General features: G+C 40.1%; 1 protein-coding gene across 1 annotated transcript in view; it reads right to left on the reverse strand.

Moving 5' to 3' along the window:
• Positions 1 to 5,601: 5,601 nt before the first annotated feature.
• Positions 5,602 to 25,100, reverse strand: part of LOC116507199 (collagen alpha-1(IX) chain-like) — a 121,926-nt gene continuing 102,427 nt past the window's right edge. The window contains 7 exon segments of the mRNA XM_032215171.1: positions 5,602 to 5,932; positions 9,411 to 9,483; positions 16,296 to 16,378; positions 16,381 to 16,488; positions 19,061 to 19,115; positions 20,642 to 20,746; positions 20,748 to 20,788. Coding sequence (XP_032071062.1) covers positions 5,748 to 5,932; positions 9,411 to 9,483; positions 16,296 to 16,378; positions 16,381 to 16,488; positions 19,061 to 19,115; positions 20,642 to 20,746; positions 20,748 to 20,788 — 650 coding nt within the window. The 3' untranslated portion in view covers positions 5,602 to 5,747.

Here is a 25,100-nt window from a genome sequence, read left to right on the forward strand (position 1 = left end):
ATTGGTAAAAAGAAATACAACATCCATAACTTGTAAAAAGCAACAACTACATTTCGAGATATTCCCATACTATCAAATCATTATAAACATCAAAGGTTAGGTATCTTATTCCTTCCCTCCCTCTTCTCTTCCCTCGTTTCTTCTTTTCCATATCCTTTTCTTCCCCCCCCCCTTACTTCCTTCTCCCCTGCCTTCCCTCCTTTCTTTTCTCCTCCTTCCCCCTCCTTTCCCTCCCTCAATCCCCCCCTCCTTCTCACATACCTTCCCTCCTTCCCTTCCCTTTCCCTCCTCCTTCCTTTCTCTTCCTTTCAACTCTCCTTCTCTCTTTCTTCCCTCCCTCTTCCCCTCTTTACTACCCTCCCTCTTCCCTCTCTCCTTCCTCCCCCAGTTTCTTCTTCTTCTTCTTCTCTCCTTCTTTCTTCCCACCTCCTTTCCCTTCTCTTCTTTCTTCCTCCTCTTTATCCTTCCCCCCTTCTTCTGCCTTTCCTGTTCCTCTCCTTTCTCTTCTCCATCCTGACTTCCCTACTGTCCTCCTTCCCTCCCCTCTAACCTGTGTTACATTTACATATTTTCCTCTGCTGAGGACAACCTGGTTCTCTTTTCCTTTCCTTGCTTAAGAGGAAAGGATTATAAATCCTCTCGCCTCATCTAAAATGAAGCTTAATTGCTAATTCCATGCAGGTAGTTATAGCGGATTTCCTATCAGCTTTTTTAAGTTTTCCCAACATTGTAGTCTAACAAATTGCTCGACGGTGGGTTCTCACCCCTAATACATTTCTCCTTTAGCTTATCTCTCAGTTGTTGTATATGTTCATTTGAGTTATTGGTTTAATCGTATTAAGTTAGTCAGCTATCTCTTTTTGTGTCTAAGTCTTCACTGACTCATCAAGCCATTTGTACAGCTTCTCCCAGACTGTATAAAAGTCTGTATTTTATTTGTCGTTAATTCGCATCGTCAATCTGTTCATTTCTGCTAGTTCTAAAATTTTATTCATCACCATAGTGTTGTGGGGGCATTTTCACTCTTCCAGCATTGTGCGTAAACAATCCTTGACGCTGTCAAAATATGGACTAGGAGTATTGGTTGGGTTTGCATATTTTTTGATCTATTAAATAACTGTGAATGGGAAATAGCCCATAGAGGTTTTGAAAGCTGCCTTTCAATGTTGAGCCTGAGTGAAATTGCAAGGTCGGAGTGAACTCGGTTGTAAAATCCGTCTTTCTAGGCGTTGCTGCTGCTAGTACCATATCAAGCCTGTCATAAGAATGATGGCGTAGACACCCAGCCGGAGGGTAGCACGAACCTGACAAATGCCCAAAGTGGGAGATAAAATAAAGTTCTGACTAGCAATAATATTCCACAAGAGTAATTTTTAGTTCCATTTCTGGAGAGCCACCAAGATATTTAAAGTCATAAACAGTCATCAACTACTATTTCTCAGTCGCCCCCTTCCCCACATTTCTATTCTTGCAGTGGGGATAATCATGAACTATATTGCAAAGCTGTGGGTAAATTGTTTACTTTTATCTGGAGCTTCTTGGGACGATAGAAATAGACAACGACAAAGCAATTTCTTAAGTGCACACACTGCCTTTATAAAAAGCCCAACGAAATCTTTTTGAGAGGCTGCTTTGTACAGTCACAGTTGTGCTGAATGCCTCTTTCCCTTTCACCACCACCATGTAAGCAGTGCAAATGCTGCAGGTATACAGGAGGTTCTCAACTTACAACAGTTCATTTAGTGACCGAAGTTACAGTGGCACGCAAAAAGTGACATGACCATTTTCCACACTTACGACTTGCAGCATCAACATGGTCATGTGATTTACATAGATACCTGACAGCTGGTTCAGATTTATGACAGTTGCTGTGTCCCCATCATGATCCATCCTTTTGCGACCTTCTGACAAGCAAAATCAGTGGGGAAGCCAGCTTCACTTAACAACCATGTTACTAATTTAACAACGCAGTGATTTACTGCAGGAAAAGTAGTAAAATCAGGCAAAACTCACTTAACAGATTTTTCACTTTACAAACACAGTTGAGCCCCGAATTTATGTTGCTAAGTTTAGGGCTACCTATACATGTGTAGCCAAGAAGCCCCCTCTGTATGATCAGCTTGTCAATTGAGAAATATGTCCTAATTATGTGCAAGTATTTGGTAGCACTTGTGGCAGATTGGCCAAAAGTGCTCAAACTGATCCAATCTTATCATTTACAGAAAACACTGCATGTGACATGGTGGGCAGGCTGGACTCAATTCTACATTTTCTCTTCGTATTACTGAAAAGGTGTTATGTGAGTGTCTTTGTTCACCAAAGCCATGATGGGCAACTGAGATCAATATCTGTGGGCCCAACTGTGATATACAGAAGGCTTTATACAATATAGGATGTAGGAAGAGTACATGATAAATGGCATGGATTAACCTATGGAATGGAAAAAAAGGGGAAGGATGTAATGTTTCTGATTGAAAGTGGTCTGATCTTGTGGAGCAGAGTTGATGTGGTGGCATGGTGGTTAGAATGCAGTATTTGCAGGCTCTACTTCTGCTGATTGCCGGCTGCCACAGTTCGGCAGTTTGATCCTGACCGGCTCAAGGTTGACTCAGCCTTTCATCCTTCCGTGGTCAGTAAAATGAGGACCCAGATTGTTGGGGGCAATATGCTGACTCTGTAAAGTGCTTAGAGAGGGCTGTAAAGCATTGTATATAAGTCTAAATGCTATTGCTATTATTAAACTGATTCCTGACAGCTTACAGAAGGCAGTAATAATTTAACAACAGTTAAAGCATCTACATAACCTATAATCCATACATTTGAAAACTCTAATGAAGATATAGACTTAATATATAAAGTGTGTGCTTTGCGCAAAAGTAACCAATGATGATCTTTATACTACAGGTGTCAAACTTGCAGCATACATGGTCATCATGTGACATTTTGTGATGTTTTCCTCTTCTTGGAGCTGGGTGGGCGTGGCCTGTGTGTGATGCATCTGTCCCGCAGGCCACCAGTTTGACACCCATCTTATACATATATGTAGTTCCATTATAAGTCGCATTGTCTCATACTCGAGATGCAATCATGTGTTGTGCAGTACTCAAATATGTCCCAGAACTAAGTAGGACATTTTATCAGGTGAATTGATATAGTACAACTTTAGTATTCCCTAGGAATAACTTAATATAACTAAATTGTTGCACTTTCTAGTCCAGGGTTGTCAAACTGGAGGCCTCTGAGCGAGATGCGTCACGCACAGGCCACGCCCACCCAGCTCCACTAAGGGGGAAAATGTCATGAAATGTCACATGACAGCAACATGACGCTTCACCCAGTTGCATCCTTTCCTCGATCAAGAGGTCCTTCAGACATTCATGCCTTGGTCACCTCAAAATTGGATTATTGCAATGTACTCTACATGGGGCTACTCTTGAAGACCACCCAGGATCTATGGCTGGTTCAAATGCAGTGGGACAGGCAGTAATAGGTACCCGTTCATCATCATGCTAACTAAGTTGCGTTAACTGCCAGTTTGGCTTCCAGCAATTCAAGGCACTGGTTATCACATTGATGAAGGTACTCAAGGTCCCCTCCATTAAACACTCTCCTCTTGTGGGACATGGGAAGCATGCTTTCTTGAGTGTGGTATCCAGCCTCAGGAATAGCATTTCCTTAGAGATAAGAAAAGCACCCTCCCTTCTAGGATTTCAGAAACCTTTGGAAACCTGCCTTTGGTCCCAGATCTGGGACTGATATTTACTATTTGTTCAATGACCCCTATTTGCAATCTATTAGATTGTTTTAGCCTGGGCTGCCTGCGTGAGTCAATGTTTCTATTTTTCCTACTTTTCTAAGTCACTAGATTCCAGTAGAATTGGCCAGTCAACAAATTTAAATAAAAAAAACAAATGAAATTCATTTATCAGAAGCATAACTTTCATAGGATGACTGCCAACAAAGTGGGAAGAAAAATAATTGAGGATATCTATCTATCTATCTATCTATCTATCTATCTATCTATCTATCTATCTATCCATCCATCCATAGATTTTCACAGGTACAGGTATGCAGGTCTTGGCATATTCGGGTCTTTTCCTGTGTAAGATTGAGAGTATCTTGGCGACGTTTCAACAAGGTCCCATTACCCAGGTCATTACAACACAAAAGAACAATAGGCACACAGCCAGTACCTCAGCCACACAGGATGTTACGAAAGAGCCGACTAATCTGCAAACATCAACTCCATCAACTAATCAAGATGTTACAGCACTCCACACACCCCCACCAATATTTATAGAAAGACGGCAGCTCCAATCACGCTTTGCTCGCACAAGCATGAAGCCGAAGGCACCAGCCTGACCAGGTTTCGGTTATTTTTCTATCTATCATCAATCACAGCAGCTGGCACTTGCCATGAACAAATATTTGTACAGACGTTTGTGAATTTATAAGAAATAGCCCAATTACTATGACTGTATTTTGATCATTGGTGTATTTTGTATGCTACTTGTTAAAAAAAAACCAATTTACAGTAGTTTATGCAAATAAATTATCTTGCACAACGTGGACAATACCAACTTGAAGGATTCATTGAAATAAATTATCCAGAAGGCACAGGTGAAAATATCCACATAGTTCATTTTCAACACACAGAAACTAGACAAAAAGAAACAGGAAAAGTGGGGTTTATTATGTTAAAAGGATACTTTTATTTTTGAATTAAAAAAGACAGGTCATGTGTTTCATATAATAGGATAATTGTCTTTTTTATGAAAAAATAAAGCTATGCTCAAAATGCATTCCAACTTTTGGAGGATGTCATATACTCTTTTCGTTTTTTACCACTTCCAATTTTTTTTCAAAAAAAGGAAATAAAAAAATGCTCTTCGTTTTACTTCCATTTACCTTCTATAAAAATGCAAAGGATTGAGTCATGTTGTTTATATCATTTGTATACAATCAGAGACAAGGTATTTATAAATAAATAAACTCAGCTATAAATTTGAACTGTTCTCAAAAGATTAAAAATCCTTTCGCAGTGGTTTAACTTCTGGATGTTTCAAACAGAGCAGAACACTAAGTTTATTTCACCTGACATATTCCCGGGTAAACCTGGCACTGAAGCACTATAAATATATATAAACTCTTCAGAAATTAGCACTTTTAAAACAGGGTGACTACGAAATCTAAATCTCAGGCTACTTAAAGCACTAAAATGGGTCCTTTGGAGAAAGGAAAGAAATTGGGACAATTTACTATTCCGATGTATTAGACTGTACAAGAGATGGTTGTTCTGTACTCTATAAGTAAGTACTTTAGGAACCCCAAAGAACTAAGAGCTGAAAAAACATCTACTGCCTTTCATCATAATTCAGAAGAAACAAAAGAAAAGCCACTTGGCATCGCTTTGTAAGCACCATTTTGAAACGTTTAACTGTCTTGTACTGTTTTAGGAAACAGATGGAGGGAACAATCAGAACATTTAGATCTGTCAAGGCCTTGATAGGATTTGCTGTATTTTTTAGATTTTTCTAGACCGTGTTTCTCAACCTTGGCGACTTTAAGTCCTGTGGACTTCAACTCCCAGAATTCCCCAGACAGCTGGGGGATTCTGGGAGTTGAAGTCCACAGGACTTAAAGTCGCCAAGGTTGAGAAACACTGTTCTAGGCTGTGTCTCTTGGTGGTTGGTCGATATCTGCAGATCAAAGATGGCTTCGTGTCATTTTGTGCAATGCTACATTTTTCATGGGCCTTTCACATTCTGCCCTCCTTGTAATCCAGCTTCCATGGTGCAGGCTGACTGTTCACAATAACCAGGAGGACCTGGAGGGCCAGGAGGACCAGGAATACCAGGGGAACCACTGGCTCCAGGTGGGCCTCTTTCACCATCTCGCCCATCAGTGCCATAACTGGCCTTGCCGGGTTCTCCTGCAAAGACAAAAACCAGGCCATGAGTTTAGAAAAAAGCATTTAATTATCATTTTGTTGTCATTGTAAAGTCTTATTTGCATGGATGATCTCTCCTGTTAATCTAACCCCATGTAGACAATGCAAAGTATTAGTGGAGGCTTTCTACACAACTGGGTCTTCTGGAAAAGTGAGTCTCCAAAGTCTTAACACAGGACAGTTGTTGCTATAGACCAGGACTGTCAAGAACTCACGACCCACAGGCCAGATGCATCACATGCTGTCCATGCCTGATTTAGCAAGGGGGGGGGGAGTCCTGATGCATTACATGATGACACCGTGATGACACGAGTTTGACACCCTTGTTATAGACCAATGTTTTTCAAACTTGGCAACTTTAAGGAATATGGCCTTCAACTTCAAGAATTCTTCAGCTAACATGCTAGTTAGGAAAATCTGGGAATTGACCTCTGTGCATCTCAAAGTTTTCAAGTTTGCTGTAGACCTGTGATGGCGAACTTATGGCACGTGGAGCCATTTCTGAAGGCACTTCCAGCTGATTTTCAGCCTTGAGTTTTGGCGTTTTTCACCCTCCAGAGCTTCAGGGAAGCCTCCGGTGGGAGAAAAACGGCCCAATGGGAAACCTAGAAGTCCGTTCCCAAACTTCCGGTTTCTGTGTTGGGCCGTTTTTGCCCTCCCTAGTCTCCAAGAAAGCCATGCACGCATATGCAGGGCAGCAAGGGGGGGTTATGCGCATGCGCAGGGGGCATGGTGCTGGGGGACATTAAATTATGGGGTGGCACCTGAGGCAAAAAAGGTTCACCATCACTGCTATAGACAGTCATCTTCTGTATGAAAGGGAAGGTTGGATTCTAATTTCCCTCCTTTGCCAACCAATAGGCAATAGGTTTCTCCAATGAGAAAACATTTTCGCTAAGAGCCGAGGTGGCGCAGTGGTTAGGGTGCAGTATTGCAGGCCACTTCAGCTGACTGTTATCTGCAGTTCAGCGGTTCTAATCTCACCGGCTCAAGGTTGACTCAGCCTTCCATCCTTCCGAGGTGGGTGAAATGAGGACCCAGACTGGGGATATGCTGACTCTGTAAACCGCTTAGCCCTATGAAAGCCCTATGAAGCGGTATATAAGTCTAACTGCTATTGCTATTGCTATCTGGATTTATCACACTAGATAAAATGCACACCCAATCATCCTAGTTTGTAAGCCATGGTCTGTGGCTTAGTATGCTCAGTGAATGAGCCAACTGTAGTTCATTCAATTAAAACAGCAAATAGCAGTTGATCCCAATAGTTCATCCCAACTTTCAATCCTTCTTTCCATGAAGGCACCATAAATTGCTTTTCATAATTGATCTGGAATGATCAGTCTGACAAAGGCAGACAAGAATTGAAAAGTGACATAGAAAATATAATGTAACCTGGGGGAAAGAAGAGAATGTCTGCTAGGAAATTAAAACAAAGGAACTCATTTTACTTTTAATGCAGAGAAACAGAAAGGGGTTATTTGCAGAATTATTTGTAATCCAGCCTTACCGTAAGGTTATTTTTACAATGCCTAATTATTTGTATTCTACTGGCCACTAGAGGGCACTTTTGCTTCAGTTATGACCAATAAAGACTTTTGCAGAGCATTCCCCCGCCCCCCCTCATTCTCACTATATCCCCAATGCAGTATTCAGAAGCTTGAACTTCAAAATGCTGTGCCACCAAAATCATTTAAAGGATTTGCAAATCCTCACACAACTCATTTTAAAGTGGAAGCTTATGTGGTATTTTTAATTTATTCAATATGTGCTTGGTCCTTGTCTCATGCAATTTTGCATACTATGCAGTATGACACAATTGAAACCGGATTTTAATGCTTTTCTTTTATGGCTTCTTGGTTTCAAGCTGATTTTTTTATTATACTGTAATCCTCATTTTTGCCCATCATGATAAAAGGTGTAAAAAGCAACATGGGGGGAAAAAGTTGATAACAGTTAAATTGCAGGAACCATAACCTAGATCTAACTGGCTATTTTCAAGAGGTAAACTTTGGATGAGTTGATTGCATAAGTTGTTAGCCAAGTTGTTTCGATCAAGGTTTGTCCAAAAATTATGGCCTATCTTGTATAGATTTCTAAATCATAATGTGTCGGTTAACTCATGCTAATCCAAAACAACTCTATGATGGCTTGGTATTACATATGAATCAAGTCAAGTCACCTTTTGCAACAGAGGCCACAGAAGTGCAACAGAAAAGGTGACCAAAAATTGGGGGTAGAGGGAAAATGGGTGATGGGTGTTGTAGAAAGTTAGTACCCACCCTTCTCCCAGGAGATGAACATTCTAGGAAATAAAGGCAGAATATTATACTTCTTAGATAAGAATGGAGAAACATGATTTTTTTAAGACAGGAAGCAGACCCACTCTTATAGCCCCACCCTCCTCAATAGCCCACAGCAGATGTCAGCACTTAAGAGATAAAGAGATGGCTAGGTCTATTCATAAGCAAATAGCCTCACCCAAGATCCAATAAAGTAGGATTAGCCCTCAACCATAATAGGAATTGCCCCAAACCTTCTTCTTACATCATCAACCAAGCCTGGGACTCAAAGACACCTACAAAGTTACCCCTGCATGGCCCCATGGGAGTCTGACAACCAATTCAGGATACCTGCCTTACACAAAAACAGGAAGCTCTAAAACGGGGCGAGAGAGAGAGATGAGAGAGAGAAAGAGAGAGAGAGAGAGAGTAATGTACATATGTATATGTATATGATGTATATCTATATGTATGTAGGTATGTGTGTGTGGTATACATACCCACACACACATTATGTATGTATGTATAGTATGTATGTATGTATGTATTGTAATGTATGTATTATGTCACAACCTCTGGTATGCCCAAATATGGAGGAGGCATACTGCTTCCTTTCTCTGTCTCATCGGCCTCATCACAAAGAGACCATCCAGACAGAAAGCCATTATTTTTACTGTTGCCTTTGTTACATTTGTGTTGCATTTGTGGGATAAATAAATAAGGGAGACTAGTATAGATCTACTTTCAAGCTATTTAGCTCTCATCAGCTAGCCAAATCCCAGTAGGGTGTGGCTAGCTGATGAAGAGCTAAATAGCTTGAAATAGATCTATACTAGTCTCCCTTTATTTATTTATCAGCACAAATGCAACACACACACACACACACACACACACACACACACACATCCCATGGGCTCATTTGCCCAGGACCCCCCATAAAAAACCCATATGGCGCTGTCCATCATCAAACAATCTTCCAAACAGCCTCCATGTGTCTTTTTTCCCACTTGGAACTGAACCCAGAAGGACATTCCTTCCAACAGTGTGTAGAGAGAGAGAGAGAAGTGCTCATTCTTCAAAGCAGATGCCTTTATTTCCAGCACGTGTTAAATGGAGCTTCTAATGTGAAATAGTTTTCTCATTTCTTGGATGACCCAGATGCCATTTTCAATACTTACCGGGGAGTCCCGTTGGTTCCTGGCAACGCCTTTGGCCCTTGACCTGGAATCCTCTCTCCCCCTTCTCACCCGTGTCACCTAAAATAAAAATTTTAAAAAAACAACACATTTTTATTTCATTTATATACATTTCCTACCCCCCTTGCTTCTTAAAACATTTGCATGCTACCTGCCACCTTGTTTAAAATTTCCAGTTGGGGTACAGTCCAACTGTAGCAGGTCCTTAAAACTATTAAAACGAATTAAAAAGGCTTGTTTGGCCTGAGAAGCTCTGTGAGAAAGTATCATTGTTGATAAAGTCTCTTCTGGTATGGAATGGCTTGCCTTTAATTAAGGAATAACTAGGCAAGAGGATTAAGACACCCAACATTCAAAGAATGTAGGGTTCTGATTGTCAGTGCTTTTAAAAGTTTTATGGTGAATGCTTTTAATCAAGGCACCCGAAAAGGCCTTGAGAACAGACCTGAAAGTTTGATGCACTTTCAGATATATCTGCTGCCAGCTATTTACAGCTTTAAAAAATAAGTCCTAATACCTTGAATGTAGCTTAGAAGCGAATAAAAGCTGGCTAATCTATATGTCCATTGCAGGCATCTAGTCATGTTAATAATACCAGAGAGTTTTAAGAATATATAAATTTTCTTATTCCCAAGACTTTCGATTTTTTTTTTTTGCAGTTAGTTTTCCTTTTCCATTAAACTCTGCCCCCTTTTTTTTCTATCTCGTAATTTCTAAGAGTGCCTACGTTTCATTGCAGTTAGTAAATGTGTGGTTTCTATGCCTGACTATTAAGTTCTTATTAAGCGTAAAGGATGCTTTGATTTTTATTATCCGAATAGTTAAGCAACACCATAGGAATTAAGTTCACTCTGAAACAGCTGATACTGCAGATTTTCAGATCCCTGCAATGCTGACAACCAGAAAAGGCCATTTGGTTCATTAAATCAGAATAGTTTTGTTTAGCTGTGGGAGACATTACAGAGAAGTGTGGGGTTTTTTTTTCCCTTTCCTTTCTAGCATTCAGCAAGGAGGCTGTCCTAATGGGATCTGCCAATCCTTCCTGAGGCTGCCACATTAACTCTTTGCCTGTTTTAGAATTTCCTTCTTCCTGGCTTGCTTTGGAGAATTGCCTAGATACAGACTGAACTATCATTAGGAGGAATATTAAAAGAGAATTTGATAACTAGACAGATTATTTGGGTATTAAAGTTTCTTTACCAGGTGGAATGGGAAAAAGGAATGATTACCTTTAAGATTAGTTGTTCTGTTTGCTTCACCTAACTAAAACAAATGAAACAGGATATTGGTACCAATACCCCCTGTGGGGAGGTAATTGAGTAATGAATGTCCTGTCTCTGTTTTGGAAGATTGTATATGAGGTCTAGGTAACACAGGAAGGCCAGGTACTTTGGGATGATCGATAAAAGTATAAAAGACTGTAAACAACTGCCCTTCGGGGTTCAGATTTTGCTTGATCAATCGCTACTGAACCTTTGCGCAAATAAACCTCTCCTCTGACAAAGAGCTGGTCTTGTCTCATTTTCTGCTACAATATGGCTAAAATATTATAGATTTATTCTATAATCTATGGACCGCTCTTGGCAGGCCACATTCTCCCGGAAGCTTTGCATTTCTCACCTATTCCTGTTTTTTAGGTTTTTTTGTTAACTGCGAGATATAAATGCAGGCTTTGCATTCCTTTGTGCAGATTAATTAGCCGCTGTTATCATGCCAGCCTACTTTACACACTCGTTCCCATTCTCCTTCTTTTAGGTATAACATGCTTTTAGGTGCTGATTACTGTGTGCCAGTGGTAATTATCTTGTAGGGTTGTCAGACAACAAGCTATTTTGGTCTAAAGCTTGGCTAATTTTCACTTCCTCTCTCTCTTTTTAGCCACCTCTGATCTTTGAGCAAGAGAACTATTTCACAGAATTAGTTTTCTCCAACAGACATATGTTCCTATTGAATCTGGACTGCGATTTACTCGAAACCCATATGCTATTTGTCAGGCCACTGCATGGTGCCTTTGGAAATGTTCATAGTAGCATGACAAATTTCACTTAGCGGATAAAATACGAAGTTGCACCCTAAGCTACGAACCAGTATATCCAAACTAGGTTGAGAATCACCGGACCTGATGAACATCTACCCTAAGTAGATCACCAAGAATTAATTGCATCCATTGCAGGCATCGGTTTTATACCCTTGCAGCCAAACATCCTTCAGATTACATTAGGGAAATAGAGTATTATCTACATAATAATGACACCGCTCTTCATCTGCCAGATGAGCTCACTCAACAGCTGAATAAGGACCAGAACACTCACCTCGGATCTTGAAAAACAGCACTATTGAAATGCTGGGGAAAGCGAATTATGCTCCCACTCAACCACTTCCCCATATCCCAATTTGCTCAGGATCAAAAATAGCCGACCTGGCCCAAATCTTTTCTTTCACATTTTTCTGATTAGAGCTAAAAAATATCAGCACTATTGAGATGCCCCATATGGCTGTGATGTGAATTAGATGTTGCACCTTCTGCCTATTCCAACGACTGTCGTATTTGTAAAGCCAAGGAATTTATGTTTGTTCTAGAAGAGACAGACTAACAAAAAAAAAGAATGGAAGGTTAGCCCAGGCTTACTTGATGGAAAAAATTCCACCTAAGGGTCACTTTAGAAACCCAAAATGTTTGAAGAACTCTGAATGAACTGGAGTGACCTACCATAGTTTGGGCAATGAAACATCTGCAAGAAAATACCAGGACTTAAAATCGAAATTCAACGACTATGGCACAAACCAGCAGTGGTAATTCCAGTGGTAATTGGCAGACTGGGTGCTATTCCAAAAGCACTGGAATTACATTTAAAACAGTTAAAAATTGACAAAATCACCATGAGTCAAATGCAAAAAGCCGCACTGCTTGGATCTGCACGCATATTACGAAAATACGTTACGACGTCCTAGGCCCCTGGGTGGGGCCCGACTAGTAACCAATGCCAAATCCGGCGAAACAACTGGCCACTGTGATACAATTGTATAATAATAACAACAACAACCAGCCCCAAAGGCTGTGAATCTCACCAAAGATTAACCAATAATAATAATAATGATGATGATGATGATGATGATGATGAAATAATAATATAATAATAATAATAATAAATAACTCCGCCGTTGCCGGTCCCAAGCCCGGATGAGAAAGGAGGAAGGTTGGGAACAGGTTGGCATCTGGTCCCGTAAAAAAACCCCCGCCAACCCATACATATGGTGAAAAAAACGAATAAGAATTCCATACCGCATCGGTCGTCGCGCGGGTTAACAAGGGCCGCGGCGGATGTTGGGGTCCCTGGACATCCGTCGACTATGGGCTACAAGTGGACCAGCCAACAAAACGACAAAAATATAGTGCAGATGAAAACCGTGCCATAATGGCCTGTTACTACAACTCAGAGCCAGAAAAAAGAGGATATTTAAAGCGAATGTATGAATTATGGAAACAACAATATCCAGATTCAAATGTTAGTGAACAACGACTAGCAGATCAAAGGCGATTTATTATACGGAATAAAGTGTTTAGTGAAGTTGAACATGAGGAAATTCAGGCAAATTGCAAAACCCAAAAAACAATATCACAAGCGGAAATAACTGATATTCAAGACACAACTAAAGACACTATAGTAGAACTCCCAGAAGAAGCTCTCAGGGAGGAAATAACATCACCACCACTAGAACCAGTTATCACTGAACCAACTGATGAACTAACTCAAAAACAAAAGAATTGAAGGATAAGATCATGGAGCATTTTCTGCTTAATGAGGAAAGGCAACGTTTACCATCACTAAAAACTGTGCCTAAGAAAATTTTGGCCCCTATCATGAAAATGGTTAATGCAGTGTTTTCAACAATTGAACCGGGATCCATCTTGGAAACAAACCAGTTAATGTACAGCGCAGCTGTAATAGTCACTAATGAACTAGGCATTAAAATTAAAGTACCTAGTCACACAACAGAAAAGCATCAAAGCCAAAGTGGAAAATCCGTCTAGAACAAAAATCAAAAATTAAGGGCAGATGCTAGTAACTTAAAGAACATGCATGAGCAACGGCTTAAAAACAACAAAATCATAGATCGGCTAATCAGAAGATATAGATTGGATACAAGAAACATCAATGAAGCTGTAGAGATTGTAAAACAGCAGATAACAGCAACAGCTAGAAAAATTGAAAGATATGAGGCACGAATCATCCAATATAAACAAAATCAGCAATTTCGATCAGACCAACGGCGTTTTTATCAAAGTCTTAATGTGAATGGTGACACCAAAAGTGAAAAACCAGAAAAGCAGGCCACAGTTGAATTCTGGAAAGAATTGTGGGAAAATGCAAAGGACTACAACAAGGAAGCAAAGTGGATACATGACTTTGAAAAGCATTGGCAACAAACAAATGCAAGTATTAGAAATAACAACTGAGATGATCAAAAATCGAGTTAAAAAGGTAAAGAATTGGACATCACCTGGAAAGGACCAATTACATGGTTTCTGGCTCAAATATCTGACCAGTTTACATGCAATATTGGCCAGGCAACTGAATGAAATTTTACAAAAGGGCCAATTGATGAATGGTTGACAACTGGAAAAACATACTTGATTCAGAAAGATCCAACTAAAGGAACAACACCTGAAAACTATAGACCAATAACATGCTTACCAACAACCTTCAAATTACTCACAGGCATTATTGCAGATAACATGATGGATTATTTGGAAACAAACAACATCTTGCCAGTAGAGCAAAAGGCAACAAAAGAAGGAGCAGGGGCACAAAGATCAGCTTCTAATTGATAAAATGATATAGAAAATTGTAAGAACAGAAAAACGAACTTGAATATGGTCTGGATTGATTACAAAAAGGCATTTGACTCACTGCCACATAGTTGGATCATAAAATGCTTAGAAACAACTGGCATTAGCAAAATATTACATCCTTTACTGAAAAGGCAATGAAACAATGGAGAACTGAGTTGGAGCAGTAGGGAATGAGATCTACGGATGGTTAATATCAAGCGAGGAATTTTCCAGGGTGATTCACTTTCACCTCTTCTCTTCATCATCGCAATGATCCCACTATCAGTAATCTTAAAAAAAATGAAATTAGGCTACCAAACAGCCAAAAAGCTGAAAAAATTTCGCATTTACTATATATGGATGATTTGAAACTCTATGGAAAGTCAGAAATAGAAATCCAATCATTGACAATACAGTCCGAGTATTCAGCACCGATATTTCAATGCAGTTTGGCATGGAAAAATGCGCCACTGTATCCATAAAAAGGGGCAAAATCACTGCATCTGAGGAATTGAAATGCCCAATGGCCAACTAATTAAATGCAAGAAAATGAAGCCTACAAATACTTAGGCATTCTGCAGTTGGATAACATCAAGCATGGAGAAGTAAAAACTATTGTCAGGCGAGAGTACACCAACAGAGTTAGGAAAATTTTGAAATCTAAATTGAATGGTGGAAATACAATCAAGGCCATAAATACCTGGGCAATACCAGTTATAAGATACACAGCTGGCATAGTTAACTGGACACAAGCTGATTTGGACCTTTTGGACTGAAAAACCAGGAAACTAATGACAATGCACTACAGTTTACATCCACGTGGTGATACTGATAGACTATATCTGCCCCGAAAATCAGGTGGCAGAGGATTATTACAAGTGAAGCAAACAGTTGAAGAAGAAAAACATGCACTGGCTGATTATTTAAAAGACACTCAAGAACATCTATTAATCGAAGTAAAGAACAAAATCTACTGAAGGCCCAACAGACAAACAAGAATACAGAAAAGATGTGATAAAATCAAGAATGGAGAGTTGGCAGAACAAAGCACTGCATGGTCAATTTCTGGAAAAAATAAAGATAAAGTGGACAGTGAACAAACTTGGTTATGGTTAAAAACAGGTACATTAAGAAAGAAACAGAGTCACTAATCCTGGCTGCGCAAGAACAAGCTATCCGCACAAATGCCATTAAGGCCAAAATCGAAAAATCCTCTGATGATGCCAAATGCAGACTTTGCAAAGAAGCTGATGAAACTGTTGATCACATACTCAGCTGCTGTAAAAAAATCGCGCAGACTGATTATAAATTGCGGCACAATTCAGTAGCACAAATGATCCATTGGAATTTGTGCAAAATTATTATATTAAAACAGCAACAAACTGGTGGGAACATCAGCCTGAAAAAGTCACCGAAAATCAGATGGTCAAGATCTTGTGGGATTTCCGTTTACAAACCGACAAATACTGGCGCATAATACACCAGACATCACACTGGTTGAGAAAAATAAGGTCACAATCATAGACATCGCAATACCAGGTGATAGCAGGGTCGCCGAGAAGGAACATGAAAAAATCGCAAGATACCAGGACTTAAAAATCGAAATTCAACGACTATGGCACAAACCAGCAGTGATAATTCCAGTGGTAATTGGCACACTGGGTGCTATTCCAAAGCACTGGAATTACATTTAAAACAGTTAAAAATTGACAAAATCACCATCAGTCAAATGCAAAAAGCCGCACTGCTTGGATCTGCACGCATATTACGAAAATACGTTACGACGTCCTAGGCCCCTGGTGGGGCCCGACTAGTAACCAATGCCAAATCCGGCGAAACAACTGGCCGCTGTGATACAATTGTATAATAATAACAACAACAACCAGCCCCAAAGGCTGTGAATCTCACCAAAGATTAACCACATAATAATGATGATGATGATGATGATGATGATGATGATGATGATGATGATAATAATAATAATAAATAATAATAATAATAATATATCTGATGCACAAAGCAATATTCTGAATTTCTCATTTCGGACCTTTCGGACCAATCTCACCAGGAGGGCCTTTAAGACCAGGCAATCCACGGGATCCAGCCTGTCCTGGAAGCCACTGTCTCCTGGAAGTCCAGGGGAGCCAGGTGGGCCAGGTGGGCCTGGAATGCCAGGAGCCCCAAATTCAGGCCTCCGAAGACTAGCAGCCATCTGCACCAATTGTTCTGCTCAATGAAAAGAATGAAGTGTTGAAGTCCATGCAGACCATTTCCACACCGTCACCTTCTCCCCTCTGCCTTCTCTCTTAAGCAGTTTGTGGACAAGATACAAACGTATCTTCCTTTCGCGATTCATGAGGCAAACTATGCCTTTCCTTTAGTGTGAATCGCTGCAAGTGTTGTGGCAAAATCAAAACTAAAGTCCTCCTTCTCCTCACAAAAGAGAAGAAAAAGAAATGAAGAAAACCGAACAGCCTAATATTGGCATAAGTCTCCTCTCCTGCTTGAAAAAGGGGGGAAAGGGGAGATCTGTGTCAGTCCTCTTGAGCTGACAGTTGAGAAGAGCTACAGGGACTGTTTCAAATCTCTCGGATGTTAGAAGAGAAGCTGAGCCTGAGATAAATTAGCTCAGGTTTTTTTTAATAGCAATAGTAGTAACACTTCAGACTTATATACCGGCTCTCTGAGCGGTTTACAATGTCCGCATATTGCCCCCAACAATTTAGGTCATGATTTTGCTGACAACGGAAGGATGGAAGGCTAAATCAACCTTGAGCCAGTCAGGATCGAACTCCTGGCTGTGGGCAGAGTTAGCCTGCAATTCTGCATTCTGATCATTGCACCATCATGGCTCCCTGTATTTTGGGAATTGCAAAACTCCACATCTGATTTCAAAGTGGTGGAAACCATCGGTGTACAAGTTTCCTAAATTCATGAGATAATCTATTACTATGAAATTTGCTAGGGTTATAAACTGGTTGATGGTATACGGATTATTGCTGATTGTTCATGTGGCAAGAAGTCAGATTTGAAGAGATTTGCTGTGAGAGTGAGATTAAGGCTTCCCTTCAGAGCGGGCCTTATTTAGAACAGCTGAATTCCCACTTCAGAATCTGGAATCCTAGAAGGGAAAAGCTTCATGGCCCTTCTTGTTCAGCAGGGAGGGAAGAGGTCAGTCTACAACATTAGGTAGAAGCAATGAGTTAACATTATTTATGATTAATGCCTGTAGATGAGTAATATCAGTAGGACTGGGGCGGGGAAGGAAGATCTTCTATTTAACACATATTCCTGTTTACTGGAATAACCTTATTCCCTGTGCTAAGGTCCTAAGGTTGAACCGATCGATTTCTCTTGCAAACCCAGGAAACCTCCTGAGAAATAGATCATAATCTATCTAGGTTTGACTGCTAGTTTCAGATTAGAGGTTTTCTTAGCCTCCCTAGAGATTTTGGGGTTGGATTTGCAAACATTTGGAGGCAATGGATATGTCACATCCTTTTTCAGTGATCTGACACCCACCATAGGAAGAAAGAATGAATGACATTTAGCAGTTCCAAATGTAATCCTATTAGTTAAAAAAAAACACCAATCACGAAACCTATTTTCCATGAAGAAAATTTCCATGGAGAATATCTATGTGTGAGGGAGGGAGGGAGGGAGAGAGGGGGAGAAAAAGAGGGAGGGATAAAGGATAGATGAGATGGAGAGAGAGGGAGAGGGAGAGGAGAGGGAGAGGGAGAGGAGGGAGGGAGGGAGGAGGGAGGAGAGAGAGAGAGAGAGAGAGAGAGAGAGAGAGATCTAAAGTTTAGATATGAGTTTGTGGAGAAGAGTAGTTTAATTTTCTCTTAAGAAATGAATTGCTATGATTGGCCCCCTTTTAAAAACGACATCTCTGCAAAAATCGTAATTCTGATGCCAAAATTGTCTTCAATTGTGTAAATAGTTTAGTGCCTTGATCACTTGGCTGCTCCCTCACCAAGTAAGGTTCAATGTGTTACAAGAGATACCTAGTACATAGTACATAGATAAGGCTGCATTTAGGGTTTTCTTTTTATAGAGATTAACATTTTTATTATCTTCCCAGCAAACTTAGAAAGCATATGCTGTATGTGCTGTAGCATGTACTACACCTCATGACATCTAAAAACCTCTCTCACATTCCATCCAACTTTGTACTGGCATTGTTATAAATCAGTCACATTTCATTTATTACGTTATTTATTTTTTGCCTTATTCTTGAGACCTCTATAGTACCTGGTGGGGTAAAACATATATTGCTGCTTTATCTAAGCAGTGGTAGTCAACCTGATCCCTACCGTCCACTAGTGGGCATTCCAGCTTTCATGGTGGGCGGTAGGGGTTTGCTGTAACTCTGCTTTATAAATTTTATAAAGTAAAGTTACTTCCCTACTTTATAAATCACCATTAATATGGGTGGTTAGAAAATTTTACTACTAACAGAGATACAAAAGTGGGCGGTAGGTATAAAAAGCTTGACTACCCCTGATCTACGCAATAGGCCTGTGAAATATCTTGGGTTGTGTGAGAGTGTGATTGGATTTGAATCATGATAGAGTAAGACCTTGAATCTGAGTTTGCAAACCCAGATCCTGCACTTCAGCTGTTATAGTTAGTAAATCCCGCTAGATTTCAAAAATTAGCACAAGCAATGCTGGGTGAAAATATGCAAGAGGGAGAAAACAGAATATAGGCACATCATATTGTAGCGTTAGGTATGTACATTAAAATATACTCATGAGCAACCTTAAAAATATATTAAGAGTGTTTTATTTACCTTGTATTACTCTCATGCAAACCTGTTTAATATGCAAATCAGTCGGCTCTCTGCCCTGAAAGAAATACAACATTAAAATAACATAGTGATTGTGTGAGGATGGAGTAGATGGGATATGAGCAGTCAAAGGGAACAATTCTGCAGCTGCAGCATATTTTCAAGCCTGCAGATTGAAGCAGTTCCAATAATACAAGGAGCAGAAAGCCAAGAATAAGAATATAGACCAGAACATGCACTAAGGTCCCAATTACAGGATGCCAGTGAGTCCTTTATGCTGCTTCCTAACCCCTTACTTCAGAAAGAAGATAACAGAAGAAGAGGGGAGCTGAGTATGTGGGGCATGAGAACAGGGCAGGAAAGGATTCCCCATAGAGTCAGGCACCCCTTGAGTAGAAAACTCTGCTACTCCAATTCAGCCTGAGAGTTGCAAAGAGTTCTCATTGCGCCCTTTGCCTACTGCAGGTTCATGTTCGTTATCACACAAATCCAAGTGCAGTTTACCAAAAAAGCACCTTCAAGGGTAAACGTCAGGCAAGGGCAATTCGAAAACTGAAAAGCAGAGTGGTTGAGGAACAGTTATTTTTCCAGTGAAAATAAGGGCAATGACTCTGCACTTCCTAGACCAGTGATGGTGAATGTTTTAGGCACCGAGTGCCTGACAGTGCGTGCCAGAAGAGAGGGCTCTGCGTGCCACCTCTGGCACGCGTGCCATAGATTCGCCATCACAGTCCTAGACTGAGGTAGGACCTTTTCAGTAGGAGTTGAATTACTCCCAGCCTAGGATTAATTCTCAAAGGGGATTGCCTGCCCTGTTCACCGTATGGTTTAGTTCTACCTGCTTTTTGCTGCTGCCTGCACAAATTTATTGAATATGTATTTCATTAGTAGTTCCAATGTTTTTCAAACTCTGTGCTGCTGTGGGCAAACTCAGCTGAAAGAGTAGCATTACGGCTGGCATCTTAGATATTGTAGAGCAGTGGTCTCCAACCTTGGCAACTTTAAGACCTGGGACTTCAATTCCCAGAGTTCCCAACTCTGGTAGTTGAAGTCCACAAGTCTAAAGTTGCCATGGTTGGAGACCACTGTTGTAGAGGATCCAGGACACTAATAGATTCACAATGAACCTATTAGAAATATAGGCCCCTCAATTAGGGCTATAAGTGGGGCAGGTCACTGTTTCCCTGGAGAGGTGGGGAGAGTCACCCTCAAGCTCCGTGGAAAGCACAAACCATTTATGATCCATCTGGAGACCCAACCAATTGCTTCCCTTTCAGACTCAAGGTCTTGAAATATATCGGCAGTGTTTGTCGTAACCCCTTGCCCAGGAGGCAGAAGGCCTCTGGAAGTAACAATCTCTGCACCCCATTAAGGTTTTGGGCAAAAAGGAGGTCTTCATCCCTCTTGCATGCGTAATGTGCTGTTTCAGCTAGGACAGCATTCTGCCTCCTTCTTAATTCATAACTGGGTAGCCATGCTAGCAAGCAGTACAAAATACATTCTTCTTCCCGCATCTATTCTTCGAAGAATGGAATTGCACTTGCCAGGACAACACTCATATTATAAAAAGGAACTGTTACTCACCGCTGGTCCCTGACTGCCAGGCAGCCCCTGAGACCTTGTTCCCCTTGCAACACCACGGGGGCCAGGAGGCCCACGGAATCCTTCTATGCCAGGCATGCCACGGTTTTCCCTCGGGCCCACGTGAGCCAGGTTCACCAAGATTGCCATCTAACAAAGAAGGGGGCAAGAAGTAAACAACTTTCTTCATAATTAAAAGTTTATAATACCAGAACTCTGCTTCCTCCTTCGTGGCATTTATCTTAACTTTCTTGACACCTTGTTAAATGATAATGTGAGCTTGCTAAATGAGAAGGTTTTTCAATAAACAGATAATGAATGCTGTCTTCTTTTATCTCCTGCAAGGCACAGGGCATTCCAGTGAATCCATAGGTTTAATTCCCAAACATGTGGATTTCCACTATCAACGATTATATACCCTGTTATAAGATGCTATATCATGGTGGCTGCTGCCGGATTGGATCGGTTCTGGAGAGCTGGTAGCTGTGACCTGCAGGTGAGAAGGGCCTGCCCACCTGCCCCAGAGATATACTGTCTTATTTAGCCTTGTTTTGATGCCGCACACATGGTGCAAGGACACACAGTAAGTGAAGAACATGCATGGAAGGCCAGGCACATGTGCGGATGGCACACACACGAGCAAAGTGTGCATGTGCACGCACGCTCTCACATTTTTGGGGATGGGTGAACCGGTTGTTAATTCTGTGCTGCCCACCTCTGGCTATTATGACACCAGAGGTGAGTTCCTACTGGTTCGGACCGGTTCCGGCGAAGCAAGTTGGTAATAAACTTGGCGGCCTGGAATTGGCAATGACCCAGGCCTGCCATGCGCCTGAACCAGTTCTCTTGGCGATGCGTTATTTTTGCCTTCTGCGCATGCGCAGAGCAATTTTTGTTGCATTGTGTATGCGCCACACAGCGACATCAAGAATCGTGTGGCGCAATCCCTGAGCTAACCGGCAGTAGCTGCAGACGGAACCCCACCCCTGTATGACCTCATAACATTTCACATTACTTTTGATCTGAAATTCTGCAAAGAGTCCTAGCAGGAGAAAATAACCCTGGAAATCTGATGTTTCAGTCAGGTTTTTAAAATTATTATTATTTTTGTGTTCTCCTCTTAAACCAAAAAAAGAAGCTTCCGCATAGCGAGTAGCATTTTATTTCCCTTGTCCCCACAGGCACCTGTGCAGCAAAACATTATTTAAGCACTATGATCCCCGAAGCAATTTCCAATTCCTCTCTTTGCCCAAATCCTATGAATATATTAAATATTTAAAACAGCTTAACCACCAGAAGGCTATAAAATACAAGGGCGTTTAAGCTCATCACTTTTGTGTTCTATAAATATCACTGCCAAGGAAAGAAATATTAGCTCAAGATAGAATTTGGTCGTACAAGCATTTGGGATGGTGGGGAGCTATTTCTCTTCTTGGGGAAAGAGAAAATTAGGAGGGTATTGTTGTAAGCTGCAGAAGAAGGATGGAGGAAGAATGAAAAGAACAGGAAAGGAGGAAAGGAGGAAGAAAAGGAAAGGGAAATGTAAAAACGGTTGCAACCATCACAGAAGAATTGTCTCATTGAGTCATATGTACAGATGAAAAGAAAGCCCCTTGGACTGATTATACGGAGAACTGATACGATGAGACTATCAGTAATAGCTGTAATTGCAGCATGTAGGTGAGTATTGTTTTTCCAAATGTACTCAATTCCACTAAAACATTACATTGCGTATTTCGGAATTCAATATAGTCCTCTAGTATTCAAACTCTATTAAGTTTGAATGGTTACTGTAGTCCTCTGCATTCACAGAAATAAATTGCAAAGCCCTCTTTTCCCTTCTAAACCATCCAGGGCCCATTTTCACCCTTCAGATCATCATAACTGCTTAATCAGAGATGAACACAATGGCATTTCTCTTGCCGCCTTCACCATTTTTCTTCCCTTCATGTAAGTAATAACAACATAACCACTTTATAATATATAACAATATTTCTCCATAGTCAGGACAACCAGGCCTAATGGCTTCAGATGAGGTGGATGATTAACTTTTCATATTCCAGTTCGTTTTAAACGTCATTAATTATAATATTCCGGTCCAAACACCACCCAGTCAACAAATGCTGCTCCCTCTCCAGACACCACTGAGACATGTTGCCACACATCACGAGAACTGTGAACCCCTTGAGTTTATCTAAAAAAGAACCTTCAGCATCTTTTCATGTTTAATTCAACACGCAAAATAACGCGCTCTATAGCAGAATATTTCACCATGGAGGTAAGAGGGAGTTTAATTTTGCACCTTCCACTGATGAATCAGCTGATAATTTGCAAAAGTGGAAGGCAATCTAAGTAACAGGAACCAACGTGACAATCGATCGACGATCGATGATGGATGGATGGATGGATGGATGGTAGGATGGATGGAGGATGGATGGATGATGGTAGGATGGATGGAGGATGGATGGCGCGAGGATGGATGGATGGAGGATGGATAGATATAGATAAGCTATAGCTAGAGATACGAGATAGATGATAGAGAGATAGATAGATAGATAGATAGATAGATAAGAGATAGATAAGAGATAGAGATAGAGCTAGAGAGATAGAGAGCTAGATAGTAGTAGCTAGCTAGCTAGATAGATAGATAGATAGATAGATAGATAGATAGATAGATAGATAGATAGATAGATAGATAGATAGATAGATAGATAGATAGATAGATAGATAGTTGGATGGATGGATGCATGCATGCATGCATGCATGGATAATAGATAGATAGATAGATGATGTGATAGACTAGATAGATAGCTAGCTCGATAGATAGATGATAGATAGATAGATAGATAGATAGATAGATAGATAGATAGATAGATAGATAGATATGGAGGATAAATAGATAGATAGAAGCTGATGATGATGATAGATAGATGAAGATGATAGATAGCTAGTAGATAGATAGATAGATAGATAGTAGATAGATAGATATAGATAGATAATAGATAGATAGATAAGAGATAGAGATAGAGATATAGAGAGATAGAGAGATTATATGGATAGATGGATGGATGGATGGATGGATGGATGGAGGATGGATGGATGGATGGCTAGATCGATAGATAGATAGATAGATAGATAGATAGAAGATATAGAGATAGAGATAGAGATAGATAGATAGATAGCTTAGATAGATAGATAGATAAGAGATAGATAAGAGATAGAGATAGAGATAGAGATAGAGAGATAGATAGCTAGCTAGCTAGCTAGATAGATAGATAGATTAGATAGATAGATAGATAGATAGATAGATAGATAGATAGAGATAGAGAAGATAGATAGATAGATAGATAGATAGTAGATAGATAGATAGATAGATGATGGATGGATGGGAAATAGATAGATAGATAGAATGATGATGATAGATAGATAATAGATAGATAGATAGGCTAGGTAGGTAGTGTAGATAGATAGATAGATAGATAGATAGATAGATAGATAGTAGATAGAAGCTAGATAGATGATGGATGGATAATAGATAGATAGATAGCTGATGATAGATAGATAGCTGATAGATAGATAGATAGATAGATAGATAGATAGATAGATAGCTAGATAGATAGATAGATAGATAGCTGATAGATGATAGATGATAGATAGATGATAGCTGATAGATGATGATGATGATAGATAGATAGATAGAGCTAGAGATATAGATAGATAGATAGCTAGATAGATAGATAGATGAGATAGAGATAGATAGATAGTAGATAGATAGATAGATGATAGATAGATAGATAGATAGATAGACAGACAGACAGCCAGACAGTTAGATAGATAATGGATGGATAATAGATAGATGATAGATAGATAGATAGATAGATAGATAGATAGATAGATAGATAGATAGATAGATAGATAGATGATAGATAGAAAGATAGATAGATATGATGATAGATAGCTGATAGATGTGAGATGATGCTGATGATAGATAGAGATAGAGATAGATAGAGATAGAGATAGGATAGAGATAGAGATAGATAGATAGATAGATAGATAGATAATAGCTAGCTAGATAGATAGATAGATGAGATAGAGATAGAGATAGAGATAGAGATAGAGATATTTGATATATCACCCCTATCAAAAACAGGGTTCCATTCAGTATATTCCCTTGCTTCTTTTTGCATGTGGTAGCCACAATTTAAAATACTTCTAAAGTAGATCAGATGTTGCATCCTGATTTGCAATGCAATTGGACTACAGGCTATGTAGAAATCTGAACCGCAGTTAAGGATGCCAAGGGTTTACGCCTATAGCAGTGATGCTCCTGGCTCTAGAAGGTGTGTAGATCTGGATACATGCTATATAGAAATTGACCTGGCAGGTACTGCTTTGCCAATACTTAGTTCTAAATCCTTCATTTCTTTCCCAGAGTTTTTATATACTTTTATTGTTTTACCAA

Source organism: Thamnophis elegans, chromosome 4, assembly GCF_009769535.1.
Source record: "Thamnophis elegans isolate rThaEle1 chromosome 4, rThaEle1.pri, whole genome shotgun sequence".
Taxonomy (NCBI): Eukaryota; Metazoa; Chordata; class Lepidosauria; order Squamata; family Colubridae; genus Thamnophis; species Thamnophis elegans.